Below are 23,298 nucleotides of genomic sequence, written 5' to 3'. Positions count from 1 at the left end.
CCATGTCTCATCATGTTACATACAGTACATGCACGTGAACGCACGCACAGACAGAGTAATCTTTAAGTGAAAATCTAGGTCAGTGTTGCAACCAGGAGTACAGCTGGGCAGGAGTGAAGTCATGGAGCGAGGACAAGCAAAACTTCCCCAGCTGGTAACTGAGTTACAGTTACTTGTAGTCAAAACTTTTTGTTCAGTTGTTTGTAATTGCCATTTCCTGCCCACAGCTCTTGTTTCACCTCCAGTTGTCCAATCTTTATGTTTCTTCCTTTTCTCCTTGTGTGCTAAGGTTTTGTCTGAGTGTTTCCTTGTTTTCCTAGAAAGTCAGACTAAGATATGCTCTTAAGGCCCTGTAAATGCATTGAGAAATTTTATATGATATCGGGCTTTACAAATAAACTTGACTTGACTTGCCATTGTCAGAGTGACAATTACTATTCCTCTGCATCACAAGATGGAGTAATCCCTTTTTAGACCTAGTGCCAGAGGGAGACAGATTAAAGGGAGTTAAGAATTTATCATGAGAAGAGGGATTCTATTTTATTGTATTCACCCGGGTTGAATGATATATGCCTTTTGTAAGGCTGCCACTGACACTGTTATCTTTGGTCTAAAGCTGCTGAAGGCAGATGTTTTGCAACAGTAGTCTATTTATTGATCCAATGATCACATACTAAACATATGATCATTTCCAATTTGTGAGCATTTTGAAAATAACTGATTTTTTTTTATTTATTGGAAGAAGAAGAAGAAGAAAAAGCTGAAAACACAACACTGACATGGTGAACATGTTAGCAAGCAGTTACTTGTTTACACATCCAAAAGACACAGAGCAATATTAGCATATATTTGGAGTCAATTCACTGGCCTCCAGACAAATGAGAGCGGTGAGACTGAACCATAACAGTAAAGTTGTTGGTCACAAAACCAAAACAATGAGCTGAGAGACTCTAAAATGCTCCAAAGAGCTGAGGTGAACTGCAGAGTCAGGTTATAATTCTCTGTGGGTCAATCACTATGAGTGACTCCTTTGATATTATACATAATATTTTGATCCATTGTTTAGTGCAGCTTTAAGGTAAAAGAAAGAGCAACAGAAGTCATTGAGAACATATTCACACTGTACACTTGTAAAATAATAATTAGAGCACAGAAGAGACACTCAGAAAATGTTGATCTTTGTGTCTATGGCTTTCTGCCAACTCCATCATTATACTAATCTGAAATCCTGGTTAATTATAACAACATTTCCATGCCTACCAATCAAAGTTACACCAAATTGGTAAATCAAAATGTATCAAATCCATTGTATCAGCAGAGAATAACATCTGGCTGTTATTGGCTGATGTATTTTTTTTCTCATTAATACCATCCTGTCTGGCACTGTAAAATGTTACACAAAGGACAATATGTGTAAGAAAGTTCTGGCAACTGGTATAATGTACCTAAAAGGTTTAACACATTTGTATCATGGAATGAAAGCCTCTATCTGACGTGACCTGGACTGTCCTAATGTAAGAAATTCCATCCCAATTTTACAGCAGTTTAACTCAAATGTTAAGAATTTGTTCAGCTATTTAACTCTGGTCATCTCCTCTTCAGCTCTACCTTATTTCTCTCACACAAAGTCTTCACACATTTTGCCTCTTGGCCTCAGTTGGAAAGACTTTTACAAGAGTAAAAAAACCCATCAGTAAATTTCAACCTCAGTGCTGGAAACTACTTCTATGAATATGAATTCACATGCCAAAATATTTGACAAGGAATAAATACAGGGCCCAAAGAGTGACTAAAACACTCTTACCATTAATGAATGACTTCATACACTTCTCTGGGAATGAAAAAAATAAAAAAATATTTTTTTTCAAAAACATTCTATTTAATGATCCTCTAATAAACAGCAGCATTGGAAGCTGACTTGAATTGGAAGTTCTGGCCCAGTCGAAGGCGGTGGGAAGCAGCAAAAATTGCCGCGGTGTAAACACACAGTGACAGGTTTGCCACTTTATCAACGGAGAGATCTCAAACCTCTCATTTCCTCTGGAGAGCAGCAGTCCTTGGGGATTTTTATGTGGATATGAGACACAGAGGTTATGATGTGCGCTCCCATCAATATTATTTCAGTGATATATGCTTGTGAATGCCTCCAGCTGGACGTGACCATTCACTAAAGTCCCACTGGCAACTGTTGTTTCAACTGGATTTCTCCACATGTTGAAGCAGCGTACATTGGGCTCTATTAACAGAAATATTCTGCATTAAAACTTTAGAAGCTGGAGTCTTTTTTTTAGTCTTTACAAAAGACAAAAACACAAGCGTAAAAGTGTAAAGAATAAACTGTGTGTTTATCTGCTCAAATTAAAGATTGTTTGTCATTACTATTGCTAGCAGCTCTGTCCTGTTCTTTACTGGATTTGGGAAGCAACCCCAATGCTATCCCTGATAGCATATTAGTCCTCACCCTAAAAGCTTTAAGCCTCAAAAGGGAAACCCGCTGATTGAAAGTACAAACAAATATGTAAGCTAAATGCAGCTTTAGCCTCAGTTAGCACAATGCTGCCATCAAAAGTGAGTAGAGAATCCTTTTGCCAGATTCTTCTTTCAAAACTAGTCAGCTGGAAACATTAAAAAAGTCAACCCTTTTCAACCAACTCATGAAGCATCAACTGTGATTTCAGCCACCAAAGCTGACCGTTGCTGGCTGGAAACAAGAAGCCTGCTTTAGCCTACCTCTGTCCAAATCAAGGACCCACTGTTTAAAAAAATTACGAAGAATTTCGAGTGGCAAACCTGCCACTGTTATCATTATAAATTTTAATGTACCATGTGACCATGGAAAGCTTGACAGCTGCAGCAGCAGTAACTAAGTCTGCAAAGCTTACCTAATGGCCACCTAGGGAAGCAAGTGTGTGTGGAGGGTTGGTGGCTCAGTGGAAGGAGAGGAAATGCTCTGTTAAGCTCAAAATACGAAGCTTATATTGCAAATCACGATCACATAACTGTGAGAGGAAAACAGTTATCATTGTTCCACTCAGGTTTCTCTGATGAGATGCTTGTGACTTTGTGCAGGCTTCACTTTCAGTAAATGGGGTTAAGGAGTTTCCAAAACAGTCTCTCTTGCAAATGACTGTTGCACAAGGTCTGGCCTTGGGTAAATAACTGTTGTATTGTACTGTAATGACACACACACAGAAATGATAGAGACAGATTGCGATTTAGGTCAAGCAGTCTAAACATTTCGGGCCTAATGACTCACCATCTGCCATTAAGTCCATTATTGTCATCAGTTAGCGTTACGACATGCAAAATTTGTTGCTTTCACATTGTACTTGACCACGCTAATAAGATGGCACTGGTTTCTGGTTTATGCTTGTACTCAATTTTCACAACTTTTTTAGATTAAGCGAACAGTACTGCAAATGGGAATGAAAAAAGGCTTATTTTGGCTACGTTTTAGCATCTGAAATTAGGGTAGTGTAAGGCAGATTTCTATGTCAATAAGCACAATTTATGAATGAACGAATATGATTACCAATGATTACCAAAAAAAAAGAGAAGAAAAGAAACAAAATCCAATTTCCTTTGTTTTAGGACACATTTTTTCCTTATTAGTAACATCCACTTTCCTGTTTTGTTTGGACTCGGGGTGATTTGAGGCCATTCTGTCTGTGTGTTTATAAGGTGACTCAACTTTTTAAATAAGAGATTATTTAGGTTGGTTCAACTAGCTACAGTAACAACAGAGGTATGTGTGTGCATGTGTTAGTGGGTCACTGTGTGTCCAACCCAAACAAACTCAACAGTGAATATGTGCAGGGTTGGTTCTGAATCATCTTTTTAATACCAATTTCTTTATTATTAGAGTGAAATGCACCATTGAGAAATCCCACTGTTGCCAGGTAAACTTCATGGGAAACAGCCGACGGCATCTGCTATTCATCTTGGAAAAGCGGCCACATGGTGCCCACCAAAAAAATCAAACTTCTGAATGCCTGCACACAAGCACGAGTTTGAGATTGATCATTCAAATAAACATGAGTTTGTTTATAAAATGAAATCTATCTTTATTTACAGTAAACAGAGGTGTGTGTATGCATAGTCCCAGATGCAAAATACACACAGACACAGATGCACATACGGAGTCTGCAAATGAGCGCAGGAGGTGTGTTTTCTTGCTCCCCGATGGTGTTTGAGCAAGCAAGTACACACATACACAGGCTTTGCTCAGTTTGTGTGTGTGTTTGTATGTGTGTTGCTTCAGATAGCTCCCCCTCTCTGGTGTATGAATGAGTGTCCTGAGAGTGCTAGATAAAGGTGGTCTGTGCTGCAGCTCAGCTCCACTTGCCCTTAAAGGAAGCATTGATGAGAGGACCGGCCGTCTGCTGCAGTTCCAGGACCTGCGTCCGCCTGCAGAACACCGGCAGAGGATGGATGAAGAGAGTGGGGGGTGGGAGCAGGTCTGTAAAGTAAAATCTCTAACACTGAGTTTGTGAACATGGCCAGGGCAGCCAAACATCGGATCCTTCAAACACAGCCAAGACCTCCAGTATGTGAGGCCACCACAGGCTGATATATGGCCCTGCACATGGACACACATGCAAACAGTTGTAAAGGCTGAATGGGTTTTTAATGGCCAATACAGATACAAGTATTTTTTGACGTGGTAGGAAGCCCAGTGCCAAAAATCAGCTGGTGCCCCTCCCATTACTTCCCATTTCTTCCGCCCTTTATGCATTGTGCAATGTCATTTGTTCAAAAAAAAATTTATGTAGGAATATGCAGTAAACTGAAATACTGAGCCTCAAACTAGATTTTGGCCCTCATTATATCAGCTGATGTTGTGCTTTAATGCTGCATATTCCCAAACACATTTTTTTTAATTAATGGAGCTTTTGGGGCCATAAGAGTTCTAGTGTCTTGAGCCGGGTGGCCGCTTTGCCTGATTGGTAGTCCAGCCAAGTCAACTGCGACAAGTTATTAACTAACAGATGCCACTGCTGAATGAAGTACAAAGTCAATAATGTTAGCAAGTTTGATTCACTGTTTTTATGTATTGCTGCTCACTAGAGAACATTGATTATTATGACTTGTAATCCAAATGTAATTGAACCAAACTTGCATAAATTAAGGTTCAAAAACTGACAGATAACTCATTGGTTGGACAGTTTTGGCAACTGTCATCAGCGGTACATGAACCCATGTCGGGAAATCAATTTCCAGTCACTGACAAAATAGACTTGAAGATAATTAGACCCTATCCAAAATGGATTCAGCCTGAACAGACCCTACACCAACTCAGGCAACAGAACGATGAGCCACTAATAAGCAAGCAAATGCGCTCACAAAGAGCAGCAGTACATATAATTTTTCCCTGCACTTTACAATTAAAACTCCTGACTTGCTTCAAGAAACATGTTTTTTCCTGTGACAGTTATGACTTAATCAATACTGGTAGATTGACAAATGGGATCCTTTTGGGTAGTAACACACAGACCTGAAACCAAAAAATTTTTGAATCCAAAAAATAATTGGACATGACCCAACTCTTGTGTTAGGTTTGATCTCAGTTAGTAGGAACCAAGTGGACCCGTGAAAACCTCTAGTTTAGATTATTTGCGTGAATTTGCACCATGAACAGTCTACCAGCTGTACCGATAGCTAGTTAGCTACATATTCACTGACCGTGAGCGCGTGCATTAGTGTGACAGCTCAGCATCTGACTGATCCCAAAACTTTAACTTCAGGCCCCTATCGTTTTTCCTCTTCGAGTGGCTTCAAGTTTCATTCAAGCTTTCAAATCTTTTCTCGGTTAGTGCCACGTAGTGCAAATTTATCTACCGTCATGTGTATATGGACTTTGTATGCAGTTGTGCTGCCGGCTAGTATCTGGCTAGCATCACATTGAGCCTACCGGAAACCCCAAGGTCGCAGGTTTGAGCTCCACACAGCCTACAGATGTTACTCTGTAAAAGAGTTTTGGGTAAACAAAAAAGCACACAGTCTCACATACAGATCACTGCTAACTTAATCTTTATACGAAAAGATTTGGCTTCACCCCATGTGTCTTTCATCAACGCATAATTTTGAAACTATCTGCCCAAAGAAGAATAGATATGTGGTTATGCTGAGAAACAGGGCTATCTAATGAGCTCAGTGGAAAAAACTGGATTGCATTAGAAAGAGAAATAGAAACATCATTAGTGAGCATACAAACACTCATTTCCCCCGGCTGTCCAGTAGATTGTATCAACATACGGCTTTTGTTTGAAAGCCACAGATATGAAATATGGACGTGAGTAAGAGCATTGCAACTAGGCCAAGAAGAACTAACCAACACCCCAGCTCACACACACAGACACACACATAGACACACACACACACATAGACACACACTCACACACACACACACAAGCATATAGAGTTAAATATGGCCTTACCAGCAACATGTCCGGGACTAGGTGACCCTTAGCCCCCTTTAACTTTCTGCCAGATGTAGGTCAAACCTCAAAGGTGCGCAGAACTCTAACTCTGAGAACCAGAGTGACCTACACATCCTGTTTTTATTATTTCATATGTACTTATGAGCATTCATAGCGCATTCTTATTGCATTATGGACACTAAATGATGCATAACATCCATATGCAAAAAGATTATAGATGCAAATGATAATAATCAAAAGGCTCAGAGTGCATTGACTTTGTATGAATGGTTATGGATACTTGCGCTAAAAGCTTGTTGTAAAGGAAACAAGACTATGAGCTGTGTTTGTAGCTCTGTGAGGCTGTATTAGGTACAGCAGTACTTTTAACTAAATGCTAAGTCAGTATGCTAACATGCTGAAAATGATAATGCTAACATGTTAATGGTTTGGTATAATGTTTACTATGTATGTCGTCTTAGTTTTGCATGTAAGCATGTTACATACATTCCTAGCTAATTACCACTACAGACAAAATACAGCTTAGGCTGATGGGAATGTCATTAGGCGGGTCATAAACCAAAGTAATGGACAAATTAAAATATTGACCTGATGATGGCGCTGTATAAAAATTATGGGATCACCAAAGTTAGTACAATTCATCCTGAGGTGAACATGAATGGCTGAACCAAATTTGATGTCAAAATATTCAAAAGTAGTTGAAACATTTCAGTCAAACCAAAAATGTCAACCTAGCTGTGGTGCTAGAGGAAAAGTCAAGGGATCACCAAAGTCATTAGGAATCATCCTCTGGGGACCATTGATATCTGTACCAATCCCATTGAAATCCATCCGATAATTGCTTAGATATTTCACATTGGACCACAGTGGTGGAGTGACAACAGCAAGCAACATTACCCTTCCAAGAACCACACTGCTTTAATGGCTTAAAGAAACAATGCTCAGACAAAAGTATTTCGAAGTCCAAAAGTACTAAGTGCCATTTATTTAATCTGAGAAAAACATAATGTAGTCTGGTTAAATTTAAATGATGCCAAATATAATGTTTCAGCCCGGACAGTATACATCAGGCTCTAATTAGCAAGGAAATGCAAAATGAGAGTCATTTAATGACACAAACATTCTGTACAGTCTAGTGTGCATATCATATTTTTGTGATTATTATTTGGCAGGTGTGTATCAAAGCACAGTTTAATAAGTGGCATGTGTTGAATTTAATTCGTTTGAAAAATGTGACTGGACTAATTGGAAAAAGTTTTGTGGTGGAAGCTTGTCAAGGGAAAGGTATTTATATAGTTTATGACCGTAGAACTCTTCCTCCCACTGGGTTCTACTATAAGCATGGTCAAGATGCATGATGAGTACATTACACAGTATACAGTATACAGTCTTTATGATATGTCGTATAGTGCACTATGGATATGGTGGTCATAAAGAGAGTCAGCGGGCCCTCTATCTTGCTGCATGACAATTTGAGCCTGGCCCTGAGCCTGGGTAATCACGGAGCAGCCGGGCTCATTCACAACACCAGCTATACCCGTCCTACACAGCCACTCACTCAGCATAGTTATGCTATTTGTACAGTATAAACATTTTGGATGATTATATGTAATTACCCAGTGCACGGACATCCACACTGACTCTCAAACACACACACACACACACTCATGAACAGATGTACACAAACGTGCACACACTAACCTCGGGGATTCTCTTCCATGCTGAAAAGTGTTTACTGAGTAATAAGGCAAATGAAAGAAGTCAGGGACATGCTCACTGCCAAGATCCTCTCCAAATAAACACCCCAATTAAATATTTTTATGTCAATCTTCCCACTTATTGCCATACTCCCTTCTCTCTCGCTCTCTGCTCTCTCAAACCGCAGCGATGACCATGAAGCTTCATTCATTACGGCCGAGATCTCATGTGTGGCTCTCTCTGTCTTAAACACCATTGGTCAGAAAGCGTAAGTAGGCCAGGCAATGTCAACACACACTCCCAGCATTCACTTCTTAACCAGTCCCATCCTCTCGCCTCACAGATACTTCCTTATCGCCCTCTGAGCTCAGCTGCCAATCACGTGTTTTGAGACCACGCCTGGTCTAAGTAAAGCCCCTTACTGAACTAGATAGGACATGCTAAATTTTACAGCTATGTCTGTCAAATACCCAGGCTTGAGAGCTTCGTGCCTGCCCTCCGTCTCTTCAGTTTCAGACCGTGGTCATGTCGGCCTGCACAGGCTGAACAGGCAGATTGAGTGACACATATAGCACAGAGATAGTGATTGTTATTTTCAGGTTCCTCTCTTTTGTTCATGGGTACTTGAACTGTTCACTAATCAGATCTGTTTTCAAAGCTGCTAGCTGACGAAGTGGTGTTATAGATAGACATTTACTGTTTGTGCTACTGGGATCCATTTCCTTTTTTCCTATAGGTGTCATATTTTCGTCTTGAATTGGGACTTTAAAACAGGAAATAACACATTGTTTCTCTTACGAATGAAAAGTTGAATTTGTAGCAAGCAAAACACGCCCCCGATAAATTCAGCACACTCTCGGGTTTAGCTTCCACAGCCAGTCGGTCTGGTATGGCCACTAGCTTATGGTGGTTAACATTAACTAGTGCTGAAGGATTCTTGCGCTACTGTTACAGTGTGTGTTAGCATTTAATGAGAATATGAAACTCTTGAAAGAGGAAATAACCATTGAAAAGTTGAAGTCATAAGCAGTAAAACACACCCTTGCTGGGTTCAGTGCACTCAGAGGTTTTGTTGCAACACTCTTACATGGTCTGGTCTAGCTACGGGCAGCAAATGTTTACTAACATTAGCAAACTTTAGACAGAAATCGCTGTGTAATTTCAATTATTGATTCTGTTTGCTATTTTTTGAGAAGGACAGATACATTTACTGATTTCCATTTAGATGTTTTTTTAATAGCAAACATACTGTATTAGGAAAATAAGACATGCATGATATCTTTTAACTGATGTCTTACAGAAAATTTGATGAATATACACATGGGTGACAATTTAAAGTAAAAACCAACAGCCTCTGGTGTTCCTTGGCATAGATTCTCTGAACTCTACTGGGATGATGAAGACCATACTTGCAAAAAATATTCCTTATGGTGTTTTGATGACGGTGGTGGAGAGCGCTGTCTAACAAGTCGGTCCAATATATCCAATAGGTTTTTAACTGGGTTAGCATATGAGTCACATCATCTTCAGACTCATCATTGTATTTAGTGACCTCCTCATGCCCTGTATGGAAGCATTTGTCATACTTGTCCACTCATATAATCAGATTTTTTCCTTGAATTTGTCACCTGCCATGTGATCTATAATAAAGCAATGGAGAAGCTGTGGGGAAAATTGGACAGATTTGTTTTAATGGAAGTGGGATTGAGAGAATAGTAAAGACAGCAAAATCTATTTATCAGATAATGCAGGCAGTCAATGAATATTGTATATTACATTATTTTTGTAACATTCATTTGTCAAGGAATAATTCGCTTTTTCATGCATGGATTTTGGAGGTTTTCGGCCCTGGAACAGGGTCTTATCTTATTTGGTAAAATTACTGTGATCTCTGTAGCAGATTAAAAGGCATCCAAGAATATTCTGATTTCCGAAATAAAGCAGCTGGAGACAGAATTAGAGCCAGGCCAGGTGTGTGTCCCTCATTAACCATACCACAGTGAAACTTCAGCCCACATGCTCAACCTGGGCTTCATGAATCTGGAAACAAACTTATACAGAACTGCTTGACTACAAATAGCCTGGCCGTGCCCTTAATGGTATTTGCACCCTCTGCATTATTTACATTTGGAAAAGAGTGAAGAAAACATATTTTATGAGAATGTTCCACCCGCAAAGTGATGTCAGCCCCACAGCCTCATATACGGGGTGGGGCGCGGTAAACAAGCACTTCTCCCATCTTTCTCTCTCTGTCATTTGCAGGGGTCAGAGAAGGTAGAGTGAGATGTGACCGCCTCTCCGCTCGCCGGCTCTCTCTGTTGATTCATAGATTGAGCTCAGAGTCGGGGCCTGAACAAGAGCCAGGGGCCAGTGTTAGTAAACTGTGGAGAGACCAAGGGAAGTGCCTCATCCGACACACACACACACACACACACACACACACACACACACACACACACACACACACACACACACACACACACACAGCTGAGGGTTTACACTGTGTGAGGAGGACCAAGAGAAGCATCTCCTCTGCACTGCTCATACACACTCTCATGCACACATGCCACGCGCTGAAGACCCACAGGCTTTGGCAGTAAACACTCAGGCCTCTCACAAGATGCTCTGTAAATATTTACAGCTCGGCAGGCGTTGAAGGGAGAGGAACATGGCGGACCAAGCAGTGCCGGCCGAACGTGACCGGCCTCAGCCAACTGCCTCCACCCCACACATATCCGCCCTCATCACCCCCCATCACCTCTGACCATCACCGGACTTCAAATCCACTGGGCAAACAACATCACTTTATTCAGCATCTGTGCACTGTGGCTTACCTTGGCTTACCTTGTGGCAGCTGGGGAGGTCACCTCAGCTGAGCGTTGGGGGCTGGGGGCTGCTTCCTGAAAATAAAGTGAAGATCGTGTTTTTAGCTTTTCACAATAAAAGAAGCTGTGGCACACTGTCAGTGCTCATAGTGAGGTGAATGGTTAGGAATTAACAAAATGATTTTATTATTTTCAGACTTTAAATTTTTCAAACTATTGGAACAGTTTGATACTTCTGATGCATAAGTTGAATTAACATCAGAAATCTTTGAATCAGGCAAAATAGTGTGTGTTGATTTGACTTTCCACTGTAATACAGCAGTATACAAACAGTGTAATGTTACATGGCTCAAATACCTGCATTCTATTATCTTATCCACCCCAATATGATTAGATTTTCTACCAAAAAACTCAATATGATAAGTTTTTGTCATTTTCCACTTGTATGAAAAGGCAAAACTGCCTGTAAGCCAGTGGTAATTCCCTTATATTCCTTAACTAGTACTATTACTTGTGAATTAAAGTTAAAAAGATATGATGGAACTGAATAGCAGCCACTGTGGAAACAAGTGCCAATTACAGTATAGTGGCACATTGAATTTTTCATTAATTTCCCAGGTTTTCCTTGATTTAGTTGTTTTTAAACCTGTATTTATTGTGTTTTTGGCAATTTTGGGGGGCAGCCGACAACCTGCAAACACAACTTTGTGATAGTTTCAATCTTATAAACTTGTTATTGTGATCTTGTTAGAAAAACAGTTCCCTATTTACCCTATTTAGCAGACACAGAGCTACATTAACATTTATTTGGAGTCACGTTCATGACCACCTGACAAATCCAAGGCCACTATTCACCCTCCTGTTAGTGCTGTGTTCAACTACACCAACTCCTGAGATAAACATCTGACTCTATAGCTGCTAAATGCTCACCGCCCAGTCTCTAACTTTATCGGAAAACTGTTTAGTGGTGTGTCAGTAGTGAATAGTGGATTGACAGGGGCTGAACCACAAGGCTGTTTCCTGGAGAGGTAAGATGTATTTACTTCCTTTTTAACTTTTGTGATACTGAATCTGTAATGTATGCAATATCTATCTAAAGTCCGTATTAGCTGCCATAAGCTCCTGGTCACACCAGACCAAGTAAAGCTGTAACAGGAAAACTGTATCAAACTGAGAAAGGGTGTGTCTGATTGCTTACTGATTCAACTTTTTATGTGTAACAGCAAGAAAATGTTATTTATTGGTTGAAAAGATACACGGTTGTGCTTAAAGTTACAGTCCTCACCAGCCTCCTACTGGCCCTGGATCCAGATTGCTGAAGGAATGGATCCTATTAGACCGTAACTCTTTCTACCTTAGGAAGGACTTAGATACCATCTGCCGTAATATTATATGAAGTTACAACAGTAATCAAATAAGAAAATGAGCTTCTAGGTAAACATTAGATATGTTTTTTAAATTGAATGCCGCTAGAAATTTGAGCCGTACATGTTTGTTTGAAGTCCCACAGCAGTGCCAGTCGGGCGGGGTTTCAAGCCAGTTCCACACACAACAACAAACGCACAAACTCCATATTGTTTCATTGTGAAACCACACTGGTGTCCAGTTGACAATCACAGATAAGCATACAGAAGAGCCTAGTAGCCTTGAGCCTTCACTCATTTCTGACACCAGTGGCTGAGGGCCCTGGAAGCAGGAGGGGTCCTTTAGTTAAAATGAGAAATTGTTCACTTTCATTTTAATTATAAGTAGCAATTATAGCTCATTAAAGACAGGAAGACTTCTCTTAAATCTCTGCAATCTTCTACTTTTATTACTAAATCAACAAGAAAAAACCTGGGGGGAAATCAGACCAAATGGAAGGGTAAGGCCTTATCTCACTGGGTCTATCTAATTGGGTTTTTTGACACAAAGATGATTAACAACCTCTGCTGTCCACTTTGTATTTGGCAAACTGCCACCCATCTGGCACCCATGGAGGCTAAAACAGAGTCGAAAAAGTATATGCTGTTACTACTTGACCCCAGGTCTGGGCTTAGCATGCCAAAACAATACCAGGACGAGCCGAACTTCCCAGTGCAGCAGTGGAACACAAATAGCAACTTCTAGAAGCCGCCACTACAGAGGAGAAGGGAAACTGAAGGAGGAGGAAAAACAGCAGGACGAAGAAGAGGTGGAAATGGGTGGCGGCCAGGAAGCGGGACTCTTCCTGCCCTAATCACAAGTCAGAGAGTGTTTCCTTTCATTGTAGGAGCTCCAGACCCCATTAACCAGCAAGACCCCTGTGTGCACACACAAACACCACTACATATACATCCTTATATGGAAAAAGTTCATCTTTTATAACATATAAGACATATGAGTAATTATACACTCAAGTAAACATTATATGAGGGTTTGTTGATTGAGTCCCACACAAACTAATATCCGCACACACCAAGTCACAGGTATGTGGATCCTACTTGGCAGGGCCTGGCGCATTGTGCAGCCCCTTTGGCTCTGCTCTGATAAACACTTCATTATGAAATCCTGAGGACACAGTAAATATTTGCCGGGCGCCTTATCGGCCTGCCTTATCTTGGCGTGAACTCCAGGCACCACATGACTCCTGGGCCCTTTATTTTCTTAATGCCTTTGCTACCACTGATAACTTTGCAGAGTAGCCCGCAGAACAGTTTTTCTTTGAAAGGCTCCCTGGAAATCGAGGCACCGCAACAACAGGAGCTTCATACTGAAATGTAGGCCAGGGCTTTTATTTGGTCTAGGCATGAACAAATATGCCACTCCAGTCAGGGGCAGGGGACGGATGTTTTTTGACCTAGAGGCTGGTGAGTTGCAACACTCATTACTGTCCCTGTTGTACCTGCTCAAGTGACTGATAGTAGAAACACATTTACAGCTGCAGAGTTAATCAGTTATGGGTTGATGGCTGGTGTTCAGTTCCCAGACTGATTCATCCATCTCAGCCTGTCTGACCTCAATGCACAGTGATATCACTCACAATAACAGGTTTCCGATGGATTACTTTGAAAGATCAATGAGTAAAGCAACATATTGGATCATTCAGATGTGATCGAAGCACATTCGTCACTCTTGTGAGCAATCACTCCATTTTTGAACCTATGGCTCACACAGCTTAGGGTTTATCATTCACTTCTCAGCCTCAGTGGTGGAAAGTAGGTTTACTCAAGTCCTGTACTTCAGCTGACTTTTGAGGTTTTGACTTGAGTATTTCCATTTTCTGCCACTTTACAAGTCTGCTCCCTTTCAGTGGGAAATTGTCCTTTTTTCTGTGGTACATTTCTTTGACAGCTAAAGTTACTTTTCAGATTCAGATTTTACACACATTATCTTATCTGGCAAGCTTATGTGATGCACTGTTCAAGATTTAACCTGTGATTCTCAGGTGAAGCTCGTTACCCCTTGCTAAAAAGCAGTTGAGGCCCCTTGTCTTTTTTCAGATATCCATCAGATCCGAGTAGATCCGTCATAGAGGCTTTTCCCATCTAAACTGCTTAATCTCAGTATAGACTTCAGCTGGCTGTTTCTAAGGATGGGCAAGATTTGCTGAGTGCCAGTGTACATGGTGTCAGGAAATGGGATCATAATGCACAACTTATTAAATGACTAAAATCTTATCTGGATGGCAAAGACCCAGACAGACTTACAGCCTGAGCCACCGACACAATTCAACTTACTTTCCTGCAACTGCAGAACACTCTGTGCCCCTAAACATTTTCCATTTTAAAATTCCAGACCTCATTCCTCACATGGTGCAGACATATCGCTCACGCCCTCTGTTCATAGCATAACATTACACATTATGTAATATTACATAGAATTTATTCAGGGCAGTCAGTTTCTGTGGCGGTGTTGCTTCCCCGTGTTCATAATGAGCTTCCAGAATGAGATTTTTCCTATCATGCCTACAGTTCAATTGTTCTTCCTTTGTTGGACAGGGGACAGGAATTCAGGCTGTGCCTTCCTCTGGAAACTAACCGGTCTGTGCTTTTACTGTATGCTGAGGACAAAGGGCCAATACTTGCTGCACGAGGCCCCCCGAGGGTCCCAGGCCAAACAGTGTCACAGGGCAGCTAGGGCTCTAGTGTAAAAAGGACACACTCCTGCCTCCTGTCTCTAGGCTTTTTCCTCGGGGGGAAGAAGACTGTAATCATACTTAAACGTCTGAGGTGTTTATGTTACCAACACAAGACCCAGAACCGTCACACTCCTGAACATCATCGCTTCATGTTTTTGATCTACATGTCACACATATTGAATATTCATACTCGAATGTAGAAGAAATCACAGCCTGACAGTCTGAAACTTTTTGAAAATGATTTTTATTGGGAGAACTACAAAAAATGTACAGTACAAAGTTAACAGTCTCACACTCAATTTGTAGTGAACTGACTCCCCAAAAAAATATTACAACTCTTGTTGTCTTTTTGTCCGTTTTTTTGTTACATTCAAAAAGCTTTACTTCTGATAAAGTAGTCAAAAGTACATAGTGCGCATCCCCCTGTACCTACTATGTACAAACCAAACGTTTTCATCCACTTCCCTCTCCAGCAAACTCTCAAGACTCAGACTAGATTTCAATATCAAAAAAGAAAAACAGAGCAAAAGGAGATCAAAATAAGAGGAATGGGGATTTAGAAAAAGGTTATGGTTGTTTATCAGAATGTCTGAGTGGTAACAACCTAAAAAAAAAAAAAAGAAAAAAAGAAAAAAGTTTCAGAATCCAACACTACATTCAGTTCAATCTGTGTATAAAAAGATGCCATGTAGGAAAAATACTTTATTTGGTTAATTTTAAGGCATGTCAAGATGGTGAACCCCTTAGGCACTACACAATAATACTGGGGCACAAGGGATTGCTACATTCTTTAGCACGTGGCTGGAATCACAGTGTGACCTCGTGCAAACAGAGAGAAAACAAAAATACTTTTTGGTTAATTTATTGACTTGGGTTCTTTGTCACTGAAGTCTGATCTAGATCAACAAAAGTAGTAAGGTTTGGACGGTCTGTACAACCACATTGTTTATACATTCTACAGAAACATCTAAATAGGGATCCTCAAAAAAAACAAAAAAAACAAAAAAAAAAAAAAACAAAGCCTTCTACAGCACTGACACACAACCTCAGGAGCAAACAGCAATCACGCAAACTTTTTAATAAAACGTAAACAAGGAAACAAAAATTAATGAAATAAATATCACATACGTTCTCTTAAATTAAGATTTTTTTACTCATTAACAATAAAAATAACCAAGTGAAGTTACAAAAAAAGGAGAAAAAAAAACAACAAAATATATATATTACTGTGAAAAGAACATACACTCCACTTTATGCAGATTAATAATGGCGATCATAATTTAAACATAAAAGAATATAGATCTATTGCTTCATCATACTTGATAAATACAGTATGGACACAAATTACCAATGTAGCCTATACTTTTTTCACAAGATAATAAATAAGTTAAATAGTCCATAGCCAGTTATGCACTGCTATGTAAATCACTCAAAAACAGCTAAAAAAATATATATTCAACCATCAGCAGTGATTTCCCCAAACAAACCCAACTCAAGAGTGCTTTTTCACCAAGCAACAAACTAGACTAACCAAACGAACCACTGGGTGGCGCTGGGAGAAGACAGATCTGGAATGGAAGTTGAAGCTTTCAGAGGAAAGAAAAAAAAAAAAACACTTTGATAAAAGAAAAAAAAAATGTTACTTTGAGTCAAGGCATATTCTTGGCAGGATGGGAGGAAATCTGAAACCGCTTACAGTCTCTTCTTCTTGTCAAGTCATGTTACACACACATCTAATCCCAGGAAAAGTGTGGCTTGCCTGATAGAGCAAAAGGGAGAGGGGGCTGCCATGAGCCCTTGGGCAAGGCACTGATGGAATGCCTTCTGTTTTCTATCTAAGTTTTAATACAGCTATATTACATACAGAAAAAAAACAAACAACTAAACTAATGCCAGGTCAAGGACACTTTAAACTGTATGAAGCTTTATTGATCCCTGTGGGTGAAATTCTCTTCTCTTGCCCCCCTCCAGGGAGGTCAGAGCAGGGTCAGCACCCCCGGAGCTAGTAGGGATTCAATGTCTTGCTCAAAGGCACTTCAGCAGGGTGGATGCTGCTGACATAGGGTGAGGGGGACTTAACCGGAATCCTCCGCTTGAAGGACAGTCTACCTCACTCACCGACACCCTCGGACTTCTTAACCCCCACCCCCGTCTGACCCGTCCATAAATCCGTTTGAAAAACAAAACACGATTAATCGTCTGAAATCGACAGCCTGCTGAAGATTGGCAAACGTCTTCCAGCGTCCAGACTCGGCGACTCGGAGCCGCTGAGGCTCCCGGAAGAGCTGAGGGACCCGCTCGCATAGCTCTCCCGGTCAGAGAGCGAGTCTGGCGGGCTGGGAGGGGGCTCGAACACCGGCGACTCGCTAAGGCGGCGCAGCGCCTGCAAGTGGCTCATGTTGTAGGTCGGAGGGGAGGGGGGGCACACGCTGCTCTGCATGTTCCCGTAGTAGGCACCGGTGGAGTGGTTGTTGGCGTAGCCGCATGGGGTGTGCACAGCCAGGGGGGCCAGCAAGGCTTTTAAGTCCTGTCCGGGGAAAGCGAAGGCACTGTTGATGCAGGACACGGAGTTGGGAGACAGCACTTCCTCGTAGAAGCTCGAGGCGGAGGTGCAGGAGGAGGCGGTGGTGGGGGGCGGCGGGGTCCGGGACGTGGGGCTGTCGAGCAGCGGAGACTCGAGTCCGTGGTGGGTAGAGAAGCCGGAGAAGCTGAGGCTGTGGTGAAGCTTTGGTCTGTCCCTCTGGGTGTAGCCGAGCTGCTGCGGCGGCAGGACCTCCCTCTGGCCGTAGCCGCACAGCTCGCGAGCCGACCTGGGCTCCCCTGTCTGCACGTTAGCGTTGGCGACCGGAGCGGGCCGGCGCTCGTCGGCGTTGTGGATAAAGTGACACCGGGGACCGTAAGGGCAGAAGCCGATGGTGTGGAAGGTGCGGCACGGCTCAGTTTTGTACTTAGGGTGGCGGGACAAGCTCCTCAACTCGTGGTAGCCGTGAGCGAACTGACATTTCTCCCCGTACTTGCACGACCCGTTCTCCTCGAAGGGCCGGCACAGCTCGGTCTTGTAGCGGGTGGAGTTGATCTGAGAGCCGGGCTTCTGCTGCAGCACGCCCCTGTCTCCGTTCTCGCTGTAAGCTCGGTCGCGGAACTTGTTCTCCTTGTTCATGAGGGCCGTGGCGCTGCTGTTGCTGCTCGGTGTGTTCTCCTTCAGACTGCTGTAGGAGCCCATGGAGTATTTATTACCGTTGTTCATCGCTTCCACGTTGCTGGTTGAGTTTCTGCGGAAAAATCCCGGCGTGAAGGAGCCGCCGGAGCCCGGAGTCGTGACCGGAGCCCCCACCGCTTTCTTGTCCAGCATGCTGTTTATGTGGAGGGCGTTCATGTTCATGCTTTTATCTTGCTGCTGGAAGGAAAGACACGAGTTAGCAATGCACTTCTACCAATTCTGTGACCGTTTGGACCACATGGCATGTTTAAGACAACTTCGTTTGCCTGCAACACTACAACTTGTTGCAGCTGAACACATGCTAACTCCCCTCAAGTCGAAGCATGCTAATTCAGCTACAGCTCAGGTGCTTCGCCCCGAATGCAAAACGAGAAAAACTCCACGTATCTCGTCAAGTTTTTTTTTTTTTTTTTTACCTTGTAAAGCAAGTCCATGTCGTAGAAAGCAGACAAGACGGTCGTAGACATCTCTTTTCCCCAAGTTTGCTGTCGCACTCCCTCTTTCATGGAGGACCGACCAGGATCCTTGAACGCGACGAGCGGTAGTTTGTGCCACGACTGGTTTTGGTTGTGGAAAAGTTTGGAAAAGTTGCCTTAGACGTTTATGTGCAGTTTAAGTCCGTAGAAGAAGGAAGAAGAGGGGACAGGTTAGTACTGTTGAGTTGTAGGTGGTTTTATTTCCTCCCCTCGAGAAGCGCTGAGCCAGAGTGCCTCACTGTGCGTTCTCCCCTTTCCGCGTCAATATAAATGCTTGGCGGTGGCCAGGGAGGGGCGAACTGAAGTCGGCGCAAACTTTTGCAAGGAGCCGCCTCCCTCCCCTCCTCCCCGAAAAAAACTTCCATTCACCGGTTGGCCGCCTATTCTTTAACACCACGCCTTGAAATCCAACCCCAGCGACCCCCGCACCCCCGCCCCCACCCCACCCCCCCAAAGTTTTTTTTTTTTCTTCTTTTAATCAAACAACCAATTTTGTGGAAGTCGGTTTTGCTTTTTGGGTTGTCTCTCGCTGAGAAAGAATGCAGAACCATCAAGGGACGTCTACTACGCATGCAAGCCGCTCTCCAGCCAATCAACCAGGCGCTTGCACACCTGGGTCCTCTTCCGAGGCCGGAGGTGGGGGGGGGGGGCTGGGTGCCTTGCTCAAAATCTGCTCGACGGAGATTAAATGAAAGGGAAGCGGTTCCCCAAGCACCCTTCGGCCGTCGAGCAGAGTCCCGGAGTTTGAACCAGCGACCTTCCAGCAGCGACCAAGGGCCACCCCTCTAGCCTCTGGACCACCACACTTGGACGCTGACACATGTATTTGTAATGGAAGGAAACTCTGCCTTTCCCTCCCTCTCCCTCTCCTTCCCTGTGGATGGGGTGAGACCACAAGTATGAGCGGAGAGGAGTCCAGGCAGAGTGCAGTACAATTTTTAGAATCCACCGGTTGCATAATCAACTTCCACAGTGCAACAGCAGCCTATTCCAGTCTACTACACTTGGAAAAACGGGCAGTTAATACCCACCGTGCTCACATGACCTACTTTTGTATTGTCCCCAAACTAAAGTTCGAATTGTTGACTTCACCTTAAGATTGAACAGTCTGATATTCTTAAAACACAACATGTGGAGTCATTATAAACACAAAGTGGAATTGCTTTGGTTAAATCTTTTTAAAGCCACTCAGTTTTTCTCCAACTTGTTTTTACCAGTGTCAGAGCCCAGACTGCAGGAATGTGGTCCCCCCCCCTCCCCCGGTACAGCAGCACAACACTGCCCCCGTGAGAGCGAAATGAGAATTGACTGTAAGAGAGTGGGGCGCCATCTGCTGAGCAGAGTTGGAGCAGGATTTAAAGGTACATTCAAACAAATTGGCTGTGATAATGTCATACCTTTGTTAGTTTCTGGACAGAGTCCATGAATAAGGGATGCTTTCCTCCTAATAACAGCAGCCAACCAAGTGGCCGCAGTCCCTTCTTTTTAAAGTCAAAGAGTGCAGTGTGGTCGCAATAAGCTGCTCCTGTCTCAGCATGATGTCACCTCCCAAGGATGGTAAAATGTTCACATGAAAATGTCAAAGCACTCCACTCTAGTCTTGGAGTTATGTCAAGTTTTAAAAACCACAGTGGAAAGATTGCAGAGTTGGCTCCAGAGCATGGGACTCGGTATCAGGGCAACGAAATGCTGATATTTTGGTCCAGGGGGTGTAAAAACATCGTGCAACACGTACTACCATAAATTGTAGGTTTCTGTGACACTGGTACCCATTAGGTCTTTTCCATATTGGATCATAATTGAAAGACTGGTTTAAAATGAGTTTTCTTTCTGTGACATGATTCAATATTCTCTTTAGTGCTGGATGGTTTGGTTGGAGAACGAAGGAGGGAGGTTAAAAAAAAAAAAAAAAAAAAAGGAAAATAGCAACAGGCGAAAAACAAGTGACATAAGAGCTTGGAATCTACTACTACCAACCCTAAAATTAGGCTGAGGGCTGCCCCAGGACTATTTGCGCTTTGCAAGTTGTGATAAATAGTTTAATGTGAAGGACAGACACAGAGAGGCTCCTGAGAAATCCCTTGAACATGTCCTCGTCCACAGAAACCGCTCTCCCATCACATGGCTCTGTTTTTATTGGGGGATGTTGAGCTGCTCCAAAACATTACGTCAGTTTTACTGTAACAGGGAACATGGCTACCAGGGAGAGAGAAGGGTCCAGCTGTATGAGCAGGCACCATGAATCCACACACACATTTTTACACACACTGAGGACAGTAGTCCATTGTGCCGTCCTCCTAATTACATAACCAGGAAAACTAGAGGGAAGCATAAAAACACAGTCCAATGGGAAGAATCCTGCAGTAAATTAAATATCACAGGAAAATAACACCTCGTATAAACATACAGTAGAAGTCAAAGCGTATACTGAAGTACAACTTTGGTGACGTGTCGGCGCAAGCGCTCGCTTTCACAATCCAGTGCCTCGCTCCACAATCACACCATTGAAGTAAGTGCTTGAAGCTTTAGGCGCTGATTTGTTTTGTTCCAAACCTTAAATCGCTGGTAGACATGGAAAAAGCAGAACAGTCTGTTTACTCAATAGTGACACTGTTGAAATTTGTCATGTGACACACTCCCACTGATAAGAGAACAGTGCATCAAGTGTTGTTGGACTGAATTATTGTTATGGCTTCACAACTGTCAGACCTCCCCACATGTATTCACATAATATTAATATTATCATTGTCTATCTTTTCTCTTTCCTGCCTCTTTACAGAATTATTAACATTAAAGAAGTGAGACAATCAACTTCGTCTTTTAGGAAAAACAGAACATTGGAATCGAAAACGTAGTAATTTGAGACATAATATTTATTTAAAAAGACATCAGTGAACAGTGATCATAAAAATTAAAACACATCTGGTAAATACCGAGGGCAACACTTTGTAAGACAAAGTAAGCGACAAGTACAGAGATAAAAAAATCCTATTGTTTTCTTCATTACCTTGATAATAAAAAGACTTGACCACAAAGCCAGTCTGTAGTCTCATGTGTATCACTGAAGTTGTTCATTTATCTGAAAACTTTCCCTTCTTTGAAATATTAGGAATTCTGACTTTCCCTAAATTTCCTCTAGCCTCTCCAGCACATCCAGAGCCAGTGTGGCCCTCTGGAGCCGCAGAGTCAGCCGGACATGCTCCACGGTGCAGGAGAACTGGGGCAGGGCAGGCAGGAAGTCCAGGGCCTGCTGGGAGCTGAGGGCTTTGGCTTGGGCCTGGGTTGACAGTCTGCGGAGCTGGGCTTGGTCCCGGCTTGCGGTTCCTGGGTGCTGGGTTTGCTTGAAGGTCAGGATGAGGGAGCTGAGGTTTCTGTGAAGCAGCTTCACCCACTGGACAGGCTCGGCCCACAGGTTCAGATCTCCCTTCTCAAATAGGAAGTCTTCCTCATCCTGTCCAAGACCAAAATGTCAGTTTACTGGAGTTTAATTTAAAGCTGTTTTGATAGATTTTTTTTTGGCCACTTGGTGACAGTGGAACAAGTTGTAAACCGACAACTGACATATTATCACATTTTAATATTATTGTGGAAAACTTGTTAGCAAACAGCTACCTATTAACAAATCCAACAAACACAGGGCAACATTAGTTTTAATTTTCAGTGCAGTTTCTGGTCATCTGACAAATTTAAGTCCAATAATCACTCTTCTTTTATCTCTGCTTCTACTCAATCCTAAGGGAAATATCTGGCTCTTTAGCTTCTAAATGCTCCACTATGTTCACCGGCTAGTTTCTAACTTAACTACGCTAATGGGCAAGTAGCGTAAAGTCGGTTTATCTGAGCTTTTTTTCGCTTAAACAACAACACCAATGTAAGCAGTGGAACTGAGCCAAAAAGGTCCAGTGAGCTCAAAACGCTAAAATGCTCCGTAGAACTGAGTAAAACTGCAAAACTGGGTGAAAATTCTCTGTGGGTCCATCACTATGAGCGACACCCTTCACATTACACAATGTCCTTTGACCAATAGTTAGCATTAAAATATAGAGTAGTGCAGCTTTAAGAATAAGAACCCAGTCATTACAACTGAAGATATTTGGGCCAAAGCAATCAGCCATAGTTTACAGTTAGTTGCTCAAAGTTGTGTCTTACAGTACATCTCAACCGTTTAACTGAGTGTCTGTCAAGTGTTGAGTAGAAAGAACCCAGCAACGACACAGGAACCAGGACAAAATGGGCAGTTAAACAAAGTGGTTGGAGAGCAGAAACCTTGGTGGCTATAAAACACCCAGCTATTTTGACTGCTACTGTGAGCAGAATCAAACAAGAGCAACAAAGAAAATAAAATATAGCTCTATCTGTTCCTGTGATTCCACACTTTACAGACACAACTTTAAACCGACTCGAATCACAAGCTTAATATGGAGTTAACCAGTGTTCTACCATAAAACTGAATGACAATGAAATGTTTTCAAAATGCTATTCCTTTGACACTAGCCTAACTGTTGCTAAGTGCCTTAAGTAGCAATATTTGTGGCAATTT

General features: G+C 42.3%; 2 protein-coding genes across 4 annotated transcripts in view; both read right to left on the bottom strand.

The window, feature by feature from the left end:
* Positions 1–15,290: 15,290 nt before the first annotated feature.
* zfp36l2 (zinc finger protein 36, C3H type-like 2) lies at positions 15,291–19,114 on the bottom strand. 2 transcript variants are annotated; one of them, XM_040139950.1, is made up of 2 exons: positions 18,699–19,114; positions 15,291–18,456 (listed from the first exon to the last, which is right to left on the bottom strand). In XM_040139950.1, exons 1-2 carry the CDS (start codon positions 18,786–18,788, stop codon positions 17,254–17,256), a joined length of 1,293 nt encoding a protein of 430 aa, XP_039995884.1. In that variant the 5' UTR covers positions 18,789–19,114; the 3' UTR covers positions 15,291–17,253. The 2 variants fall into 2 exon arrangements, with proteins under 2 accessions (XP_039995884.1, XP_039995883.1); XM_040139949.1 differs by having other exon boundaries at positions 15,291–18,459; positions 18,699–19,113.
* Positions 19,115–21,619: 2,505 nt separating this feature from the next.
* Positions 21,620–23,298, bottom strand: part of thada (THADA armadillo repeat containing) — a 115,382-nt gene continuing 113,703 nt past the window's right edge. For both annotated transcript variants that reach the window (XM_040139033.1, XM_040139034.1), the window contains exon 38: positions 21,620–22,209. In XM_040139033.1, the coding sequence (XP_039994967.1) occupies positions 21,883–22,209 (327 nt within the window). In that variant the 3' untranslated portion in view covers positions 21,620–21,882. The remainder of the gene's footprint in view (positions 22,210–23,298) is intronic.

The sequence above is a fragment of the Xiphias gladius genome, chromosome 11 (assembly GCF_016859285.1).
Source record: "Xiphias gladius isolate SHS-SW01 ecotype Sanya breed wild chromosome 11, ASM1685928v1, whole genome shotgun sequence".
Lineage (NCBI taxonomy): Eukaryota > Metazoa > Chordata > Actinopteri > Istiophoriformes > Xiphiidae > Xiphias > Xiphias gladius.
The sequence above is the reverse complement of the archived record's forward strand: the minus strand, read 5'-3'. Positions and strand labels throughout refer to the sequence as shown.